Source organism: Natrix helvetica, assembly GCF_964273705.1.
Source record: "Natrix helvetica genome assembly, chromosome: 1".
NCBI classification, from domain to species: Eukaryota; Metazoa; Chordata; class Lepidosauria; order Squamata; family Natricidae; genus Natrix; species Natrix helvetica.
The window spans coordinates 339,458,922-339,469,913 of record NC_138548.1 but is presented as its reverse complement, the minus strand read 5'-3'; the positions used below and the strand labels follow the sequence as shown (position 1 = coordinate 339,469,913).

Sequence of the window (10,992 nt, the reverse complement as noted above, 5' to 3'; positions counted from 1 at the left end):
GTGTAATATCACAATTACGCAATAGGACAATTCAATATCAAATTCCACTTCACTCTAAAGTTTGATGGAACTTGAATTCTTTGGATTGTATTTGTACATTTTAAAAAGCCTAGAATCTCTCTGCTGCTCTCTGTTCCAAATTTTCTGAGGATAGAGAAAAGCACTCTAATAAATTGGGTGTATATTAATGAATGAGAAAGGGAAAGAAGAAGAAAAAAGGGAAATTTAAATCCTTTTGAGTGTGATCAAATGGGAAGAACAAACAAGTGGGGAATAGGAATTCTACTTTAAAAATAAAATAAATCGTATTTAAATTTAAATATAGATACCCTTCAATAATCCAGGTCATAATTAAAATGGCCCCTAGGAATTGTTTTTATTTTCATTAGTAAATTCATATTCCACGCTCAGACAATAGGAAGGATTGAGCTTCAAAAAAATTCCTTTGCAAGCTCATTCTCTGTACATAGGAAAATTCATTAATGTAACTTTCTCGAATTAACATACGTTCCCACCCAATTTCCCTCAGTATGGGAAATTAGGACATTTCTCCTCCTACAACTGTCTCCAAAGTCCATGCATTTATCTTGGCTTCTCCCCGTGTGGATCTTTGATGGCCAGTAAGGTGATTCCTCTGACTAAAAGTATTTCCACGTATTCAGCATTTTTTGGTTTCTCCCCTGTGGCTCCTTTTATGGGAAGTAAGGTGAGTGCTCTGACTAAAAGACGTTCCACACTCCATACATTTAAATGGCTTCTCCCTTCTGTGGATCCTTTGATGGTATGTAAGAGAACAATTTAAAGTGAAGCCCTTTCCACACTCCTTGCATTTAAATGGCTTCTCCCCTGTGTGGATTGTTTTATGGCCAGTAAGGTGAGTGCTCTGACTAAAAGACTTTCCACACTCAGTGCATTTAAATGGCTTCTCCCCCGTGTGGATTCTTTTATGAATAATGAGGCCACTGGGTTGGCTGAAGCTCTTTCCACACTCCATGCATTTATATGGTTTCTCCCCTGTGTGGATCCTTTTATGAATAATGAGGCCACTGGATTGGCTGAAGGTCTTTCCACACTCCATGCATTTGTATGGTTTCTCTCCTGTGTGGATCCTTTTATGGGATTTAAGAGAACAGTTTACACCGAAGCTCTTTCCACACTCTGTGCATTTATATGGTTTCTCCCCTGTGTGGATCCTTTTATGAATAATGAGAGTTCTGGTTTGTCTGAAGCTCTTTCCACACTCCATGCATTTATATGGCTTCTCCCCCGTGTGGATCCTTTTATGGGAAGTAAGATCACTGTGTTTGTTGAAGCTCTTTCCACACTCCATGCATTTATATGGCTTCTCCCCTTTGTGGATCCTTTTATAGGTTTTAAGAGAAATGTTTACACCAAAGCCCTTTCCATACTCCTTAGATTTATATTGTTTCTCCCCTGTGTGATTCTGTTGATGGGCAGTTAGATTGCTGCTGCGTCCAGAGGTCTTCATGCATTTATAGAGCTTCTCCCCAATATGAATCCTTTTATGGCATGTAAGATTACTCTCTTTGCTGAAGCCCTTTCCACACTCCATGCATTTATATGGTGTATCACATGTGAGAATGATCTTATGTCTCTCAAGGGATGCAACCTTATGGAATCCCGTCCCACAGTCCATGCATTTATATGGCTTCTCCTTGTGGTTCCTTTCCTGAGCAGTCAAAGACTTCCTTTCACAGAAGCTCTTTCCATTCTCCAAGCCTTTCTCCAGATTCTCCACTATGGGAAGACATTTTTGTGATTTAAGAGACCCATTTTCCTGAGAAAATGGGATACTCCAATTGTAATTTTTTCCATTGTCTTTGGGTATATAATCCCTTCCTTTGGATGTGGATGGATAGTGTTCATTTACCTCTAATGTGTTTTTGGATAGTTTTACACCTTTCCTCATATATTTCTTCTGTATTTTTCTCTCTTCCTGAAGAAACCCCTGCATGTGAGCCTCAATGGAAGATGAGCTTTCCTTATTCCAATTACTTGAGGGGTTTCTCTCCTGCCTGTGGAAATCCATTTGAATTGCAGGCTTCTCCATTACGTCTCCATGCCTGAACCCTTGGAATGATTCCCTTGACTCTTCATGGTCCTTCTCATTATCACCTTCAAGGGGAAAGAGAAACATGACAGCAAGGTTAAAGGAAAAGATCAATCAGTCGGAAGTCATCATTATTGCCTCCTGAAACTTTTCAGACTCTAAAATATAGCTTGGTTGATTGCTTACAATGGTGTAAATGATAATTCCCACATTAACGAAGCATAAAAGATTTAAGAACAGCGAACATTCTTTTTCTTTATAATTAGCCATTGATATTCAAATCTCAATAAGGGTCAGCTTTGACTTAAAGAAAAATCAGACGAAGCATCCAAAGATGAATTAAGAGAAAACCTAACATTCATTGGAAGGGTACCAATTCCAACAGAGACCTGCGAGAACTAAATCCTCTTTCAAACGCCTCTTTTTCTTCTTACACTACCTATATTGCACTTGCATTTTGTAGAACAGTGTATTTCTATCTGCTCGGTAAAGGTTCCCCTCGCACCTATGTGCTAATCGTTCCTGACTCTAGGGGGCGATGCTCATCTCCAGTTCAAAGCCGAAGAGCCAGCACTGTCCGAAGACGTCTCCATGGTCATGTGGCCAGCATGACTAAATGGCAAAAGCGCACGGAACACTCTTACCTTCCCACCAAAGATGGTCCTTATTTTCTACTTGCATTTTTTACATGCTTTCGAATTGCTAGGTTGGCAGAAGCTGGGACAAGTAAGAGGAGCTCACTCCATTATGTGGCACAGGGATTCGAGCCACCAAACTGCCAACCTTTCTGATTGACAAGCTCAGTGTTTTTGCCACTCAGCCACTGCGTCCCTCCTCTGCAGAGATGACATCAATTTGAGATATTTTATATGAGAAACAGCCAGAGGTATCCAACTACAAAAAGTCTTTCTGAAGTCTCTGACTGCAGAGTAGGAAACACCCTTACCAAGAGAGGCCACGTTCCTGTAATTTTCCATCATGACTTCCCAATGCAGAGCTTTCTGGTCAGGATCCAGCTGAGACCATTCCTCCTCGGAGAAATACACAGCCACCTCCTCAAAGGAAACAAGGCCGTCCTGATGGGGAAAGAGAGTACACAGAAGGCTCAGGAGGAATTGTTTTAAAAAAGGTCCTATGATTTATAAATTCCCAAAGCAAAGCTATGCACTAAAGCCGTGATGGCGAACCTATGGCACACAGAGCCATTTGTCAGGGTACATGAGGAATTGTCCTGTCAGCTGATCAGCATGCACAGCTGACTTCGGCCTTCTTTTGAGGCCATTTTTTGCCCTCCGGAAGCTTCCTTGAAGCCCCCGGAGGGCAAAAAAAAACGGCCCTATGGGCAAACCGGAAGTTCAGGAACATACTTCTGATTTGCTCGTGGGGGCGGTTTTAGCCCTCCGGAGCCTTCAGGAGGCTTCCCTGAAAGCTCCTGAGGGCAAAAAAAAACCCTACGAGCACTTCCAATTTGCATGCCAAAAATGTGGGAGAGCGCTGGTTGTGCACGCATGCATGCTGGGGTCATGTGCATAGCTTTATGGGTGTGGCACACTGCGCACAACCCCCCCTGAGCTTTTGGCACGCGAGCCAAAAAAGGTTCGCCATCACTGCACTAATGGCTCTGCTAAGTAGCATTCCAGGGTTTATGTGACAAAGCGGACAAAGCCAAAAGCTTTTAAGTGAAGCAATAGTTTGGAAATGTTTTATCCATTAGACTGATTCTGCAGGACTTTCAGTGTCAATCAGTGAAAGTAACACAAGTTTCTTCTGGATCAATTGAGCTACTATCATTCCAAAACTCCATCTATCTGTGACACCAATCTGTTGTGGCCCGCCGGTGGCCAGCAGAGTTGGCAGCGTAGTCGGACAGTGAGGAGGTTGGGGAGGAACATGGGCCATTCTTGGGGACTGAGGAAAGCTCAGATGAGGGCTCTGCATCAGAGGCAGAGAGGGAGCTAGATAGCAGTGAGGCAAGGAACAGCTCGAGCCTGTTCCCAGTGTGTCCATGCACAGAACTGCCAGAAGACAAGAACAATTAAGAAAGCAGGATCGACTTAGGAATAAAGCCATACCTTGGAGGTGATTGGCCCCTCCCATAGGAAACAAAAGAGGAAGGACCGGGGAGGGGGCTTTTGCAGGAAACGATTTGTTCATTCGGTTATTTCAAGAGTGGAAAGTTCTGTTTGTGACTATAAGAGAGTCTGTGCCAAGTTTTGCATTGCCCTGCATTTGGAAACTAGTTATTAGGCAGCTCCCCAAATGAGATAAGGTTTGTGTAAGCCTTGCTGACTGTGAATAAAAGGAATTCACAGTCATGTAAATAAAAGGGGTTTTGGTGGGATCAAGACTTTGCTTCTTGCTTTTTAAGGAAGCCTGGGTGAGAAGACAATCCTTCTTGTGTCTGCAGAAGGAAACATTTCTGTGTTTGGGAGGGGGAAGGGTCCTTTGCAGCATTTTAATAAATGTCTCATGGTTTCCCAAGAAAGAGCAATCCTATCTCCTCTCAACATCTTCATGAAAGTGCTGGCCCTCCTCAGGTTGTAAGGAAGCTGCTTGTAGTCTGAGACATTGATTGAATGGAAGATAACAAAGGGGGAGAAATTTCTCAAGGAGAAACTTTTTTACTGTTTGGCTTCAAATTCAGGTATAAAGCAAGGTATTAAAATGTATTTGCAAGATGCTTCCGGCTGTACTTCTGGCGCCTTTGCAAGTGAGGAGCGTGCTCTCCGCAGCCCCATTCCAAGCTCTCCTGGTCGGAGGGTGCAATTGGAGCCACAGCCACGGTAAAGTAAAGGGGGATCGCCTTGCAGGTTGAGGAGAGCCACATCTCTCCTCCCTGACTCGGAAAGCCCCCTCATCTGAAGACGAGGAGCAGCAGCAGCAAAAATGGCTGCCATGAAGCTGGGGACAGTCAGAAAACCTAAGATAGTTCAGGAGCAAAGAGAGCAGTGAACAGAGATTGTGTTGCTGGGTGAGATGATTCTTTTTTTCTTTATAAACTATCCCAAAGATTAAAATATACAAGAGAAGAGACTCTAAACATATAACTGTTTAAAACAGTGGAAGAAAATATTTTTAAAGAGATTTATGCTGAAAAGTAAGTTGAGAGCATCATCTAGTGATGAAAGAAAAAGTGACTCCCGGACTCCTGGAAATTTACAGAGGAGAAAATACTTGATATTTGGTGGCTGTGATTTTTAGCTGTTTATTGTTTTATGCTCACCAGAGGCAGAAATAAGAACAAAACTTTATAAAAGAGACATTGGGAAACTATAACAAAAGATTAAAACCACAGAGTACATTTAAAGAACTTGGAAAACACCTTGGACTATCAAAACATTGACTAAATGCTAGAATGGGTTTATTTAAACAATCGACCCTGTTTTGAAAGAATTGGAGATTGAGTGAAATAAATATCTGCTGGAAAAAAGGATGTGTGGAAATTGGAGAGGAGAGTGCCACTTAACAAACCATACGTTTAGGGTTTTGGAACCTCTGAAGTTGATTGAGGATTGTTTATTCTATTTGTATTCTATTTATGACTGGAGTTTAAGGAACAGCTGTGGAAATGAGAGGATTTCTCAATGAGTTGACTTTGTTGTTTCTTAGTCGATGGTATGGATCAGAAAATGGAAAACATTTTGTATGAAACATGGAACAAAGACCAAACTGGTCGAAGCAACAGAAAGAATGGATGAAATTGACTATTTAAGCCAACAAATGGAACATGAACAGAAAAAAAATATGGATCAGAAAAATCAGCAAATAAAGCAACAGCTCAACGAAGAGGAACAACAGATACCCGTATTTTTCGCCCTATAATATAAGACGCACCCAATTTTAAAGGAGGAAAATCTAGAAAAAAAAGATTCTGAACCAAATACTGTAGTAAAATATTTTATATCAACTGTATAAAGTTAACAGCAGTTTAAGAACAATTTTATGTCAACCATGTAACATATTAAGAACTATCTTTACTCTCATTAACAGTCAGTAAAGTCAGTAAACAGTGAAAGTAACAAAAATAAGGCTGTAATGTTTTTATTCGAACCCCAAGAATTCCTCTTCTTCGCTGCTTTACCTGCCGCTTCTCGGGTGGTTCCAGGCGGCAGAGATCGTAGTAATAGCATTTTACTGCAATCTCTCAAAATGCTATTTGACTATAGAAATACTCAATCACATTCATGTTTATGGAAAAACAAGATACATACTTTTTATTTGACATGGCAAATATGGGACAATGCTCACTGCTGGCATAGTTGTGAAGACAACTATGTGAGCAGTGAGGATTGTCCCATATGAGTGAAGTTATGGTTTGGGAACTTCTGCTATGCATTGAAACTTCGGAAACTTCTTACAGCATCAGGAAGGTGATTTTTAGGGAAATAGGTAAGAGTCACTGAATAATTTAAAAAGACTGAAACATTCATTAGGTCCTGAGAAACAAGGTACCGTAATATTTAGAAGAGACCCATAGAAGCTGTTACTTGATTCACTGGAGCGTAAGAGGGAAGAAAGTTAAAACTTAAAGCAGGCTTGCAAGACTCTGATATTATAACATAGTTACAGACTTCCTATGGAGTCTGTTTCCTGATCTTTTCCACTGTGAAGAGCTGACAACATAGAAGCAACACAGAATGAATCCATCATAGAGCTGAACAGAGTTTAGAGTCCATATTAAGTCCCATCAAATTTGACTAAAGTGCACCTTAATTTGGTTGTCTGGGCTGTATCCAAAACTCATCATATGTCATCTCTTTGCTGCATGAGATCCGGGCGGATTGGGGGTGGGTGGGTGGAGAACGCTAGATTGGGAAGTTAAAAACCTAGAACCAAGTTTGATTGTGTCCCATTCTAGGTTTTTAACTTCCCAATCTAGCGTTCTCCACCCACCCACCCCCAATCCGCCTGGATCTGTCATGCAGCAAAGAGATACAGTAGCTGGGCACAATAGCAGCAATAGCAATAAGCAGATCCGGAGAGATTTGGGGTTGGGGGTGGAGAACGCTAGATGGGACACAATCAAACTTGATTCAAAGGCTTTGGCTCCTGGGATCGGTGCGCTGCCATCCAAAATGCTATTACTACGATCTCTGCCACCTGGAACCGCCCGAGAAGCGGCAGGTAAAGCGGGCGCTGCAGCGATCGTGGTACCAGCATTTTGGATGGCAGCGCACCGATCTCAGGAGCCAAAGCCTTGAGGCACCTTTCGTTTGCAGGAGGAGGGCAGCTTAAAGCAGCGCCCCAGCAATGTGAGGAGCCGCTGTCACCGCCACCACCGCCTAAGCCCTCTCGGGAGCCCAGCCGAGCGGGAGCTCTGAAAGCGAAACCTCTCTCCTTTCCAGCCATCACGATCTCTGCAGCCCCCTCTTTGCCTGCCCCATTTTCAGATGACCCAGTGGCTACATTCGGCTTACAAGACGCACTCAGATTTTTACCCTCTTTTTTGGAGTAAAAAAGTGTGTCTTATAAGGCGAAAAATACGGTAAATGATAAGCAAAAGGAGCGGAAAGAACAGAGGTATTGGTCACATCAACAAATGAATCAAGGACTTGAGCAAAAATAGGATTGACAAATCAGCTGACAAAGGAAGAAAGACTGAAGAAAATAAAACAGATAAATCAACAATTGGAGAGACAGGAAGATTCCTTTGATAAGGAGATTGGGATATGGGCAGATAACTGGGAGAATTGGCAATGCAAGATTGTACTGGGAAGAAAGTTTAGATTGAACAAAAAACAGATACATAAAGATAGAGACAAAGATGAGGAGTGTGGGAGGCAAATTAAAAAATGGATAAAAATTGAAGCACTAAAGAAGAGAAGAGATGATGGATTAAAAATTGCCCTTTAAACATTAAAGTAGCCTGAGTGTAAGCTAAGGAGACAGAAATAACATTAGATAGGGGAAATATTAAAACATAAATTGTTTATAAAATAAATAAAAATAATATAAAGATTCGAAATTTACAGATGTTAGGTATTTTTCTTTTTTTATGTATGTTTCAATAATATAGTGAAGATTATATAAATTTGATAAATGCGATAGAGACTATTAACAATGTTAACGTGAATTGGATTAATATGAATGATAGTCAAACTTGTTTATATATGTATAATAGAGAAATGTCTAGACTGAACAAGGAAGACATAGATGAAGATAGAGATAAAGATGAGGAGTTAGGCATTTCTTGTTTATGTATGTTTTAAAAATACAATGAGGATCACTAAAATTTGATAAATGGGATAGAAATTACTAATACTGTTATTATGAACTGAACTAATATGAATGGTACTCAGAACTAATTCCATTCACACACAATACAGATGTATATTTAAATAATAATAATAAAACATATATTTTAAAAAAAGAATTTATTTGCAAGCCAAAAGTGCCTTGACTAAAAAGGTTTTTTTAAAAAAATTGTAATTGTCATTGTTAATATTTAGACAGTTTTCAGCATCCTTAAAGAAAGGGAGCATACAAATCTAATAAATTAATTTCCTCTTACTTGAACTGGAGTTTCAACCATTATTTGAGTTCCACCACCAGGAAGGGTCAATTTCCTTCTATTCTTCCCTATGAGGGAGACAAAATTTACACTGCATAATTCATAACGTAAGAGTTCTATAGAAGAGAAGGCATAGAGAAGATGAAACAGCTGAGATCTCTCTGGAGAGTGGGAGAGCCTTGTATTACCTCTGGTAGTGTCCATATTCGGATCCTCCTGAGAGATCCTCCTGAAAAACATTTCCGGAGATGAACTTGATGGATGCCTCCTTCCCTCAGGATCTCTGATCTCTACTATGAAGGACTTGGAAAAGTAGGCAGGAAACAAGAAGAAAAATGAATGGACAATACACATCAAAAAGTGGATTCTTCTTCTGTGAACACCCCTCCAAAGCCCCGGAAGGCTATCAATGAGATTGGAAATTAGGAAAGGAACAACTATCACAAATAAAAGAACAAGGTCCTATAAGAATTAGAAGTACAGTATCTCCATGTATAATGGATGCCAAAGAACTCTGGAGCATTAGTTAAGAATTCAAACACACTTTAGATTTAGACTTAGACTAAATTTAAACTTAAATTTAGATTTAATGAATTCTGAGCTCCCAAATGAAGATCTCTCACCTGCCAGTCAATCCTCTCCTTCTGCTCCTCCACCTGGCTCAGGAGATAACCTTCCACCAGGGCCACCGCCTGGGAGCTGGTCTCTGCTCCACACTCTCGTACCCAGCTCTCAATGTTCAGGGGCAGAAGCGCCAAGAACTGTTCCAAAACAACCAGGTCCAGTATCTGCACTTTTGTGTGCTTTTCTGATCTCAACCATCGACTACAAAAGGAATGGAGTTGGCTGCATAGTCCTCGCGGTCCTTCATCCTCCTGGTGCTGGAAGCTCCTGGACTTCCATGGCTGAACTTCTGAAAGGGTGGTTGTCTCCTCCAGGATCTTCTGCCCAGTTCTTGCCCAGATCTCTTCATAGCTCCCAGGCTGGACACCCAAAGGGCCTTTTCCAATTTCCTTATTCTCTAAAGAGTGGCTTTTCATTCTTTCTTCTTCCTGCAACTTCAAATGGGTCCAAGGGAATCTTGCCAATTCCTGTAGCTACAGGTCAGGGAAGACTTTCAGCCACCTCTGTCCAATTTTTTGCCTCCCAGAAAAGTAGTACAAGTGGTTTCCAAGTCCTATATGTGAGATTAAAAGAATGTGGTGGATTAAGAACATTCCAATGGAAAGATATATTTTTCCGAGCTAGTACAGGATTGCAGAGGCATTGAACAGTTTGCCCTTGTGCAGTAATATGTGTTTGTACAAAACCTGAGATTGATTTCCATCAAGGACTTGGAACACTGAATAAATGCATGTGGGATCAGTGTTTCAATTTCTTTTCTTCTCACAAAGTTGGGCTTGCTTTATAAAAACCTAGGTCTGCATTTACCTACAAAGAAGGTTTTACCCAAGATGCCAAACTCTAAACCAGGAAAGTTCACTTTTAAAAAAAATGAACCTGCTTGGATGTTCCCTTTCTTCAAGGTTTGCTTTTGGAGAGCCAAATCAAACAATTACATGCAGGTAAGTTCACAAAAATACCCTAAACCCAAACAGGCTAAGCAGCTGTTCACATGAGACACCAGGGTTAGTGATGTGCTGGTTCACTCACCCTCCCAAGAGAAATTGAACTCCTGGGGATCCAACCCAATTTTAGTCTCCTGCAGCACCTAAGGAGAAGGCGGGCAGAATCTCCTGCAGCTCCTCCCTTCTTATTCCCTGCTCCAGATTCCCCCTCCAGGCTCTCCCCTTCTCCGACCTCGGAGCTTCCTCCAGGCTAGGGGGGGGGCGGAGGATTCCCCCGGGACCCTCCCTCCTCTCTGGGGATTTGTTCCTGGGGCAACGCGGCTCTTCCTGACCACCGCTTCCCTCTGCCTGGCACCTGCGTGGAGAGGGGCGGCAGGGGAACATGGGATCCCGGGCTCTCCCACCCCGTGGACTCCGAACATGGAACCTGCAAGGGGGCTTCTCATCCTTCCTTCTCTAGCACCAGAAACCCCGTCCCCCCCTCCCCATTTGCCCGTGGAGACTCACACACACACACACAGCCACTTACTCTGCCCACCTGGAGTTCTCCTCCCTTCAAGACTTTCCGGCACCCATTCAAACCTCCTGCGAAGCTCAAAGGGTTAAATAGAGACGTCAGATCCAGTGACGTCACGTCCCTCCCATTCTATGATAAATCACCTCTGGCGTCCGCCCTCTAGTGGCCGAATGGGGAATCGCACGGCGTCCTGTGCTCGTTTTAGTGGGACACACCTGTCGGATTCCTGTGTGCATGGAAGGGGTTTATGCAAAGGGTGGAAACGGTGCCTTTTCCACCAGGGGCCAGAAAGGAGGAGGTTGTTTTCCTCCCAATCAATAAACTT

General features: G+C 42.1%; 1 protein-coding gene across 1 annotated transcript; it reads right to left on the bottom strand.

The window, feature by feature from the left end:
• Positions 1 to 582: 582 nt before the first annotated feature.
• On the bottom strand, positions 583 to 10,787 carry LOC309400168 (uncharacterized protein; the record flags this gene model as incomplete). The annotated part of the gene is made up of 7 exons (XM_081968547.1): positions 10,680 to 10,787; positions 9,206 to 9,759; positions 8,771 to 8,885; positions 8,583 to 8,650; positions 3,018 to 3,147; positions 1,300 to 2,136; positions 583 to 689 (listed from the first exon to the last, which is right to left on the bottom strand). The coding sequence occupies exons 2-7, from the start codon at positions 9,620 to 9,622 to the stop codon at positions 583 to 585; spliced, it is 1,674 nt and encodes a 557-aa protein (XP_081824673.1). The 5' UTR covers positions 9,623 to 9,759; positions 10,680 to 10,787.
• Between the last annotated feature and the right edge of the window lie 205 nt (positions 10,788 to 10,992).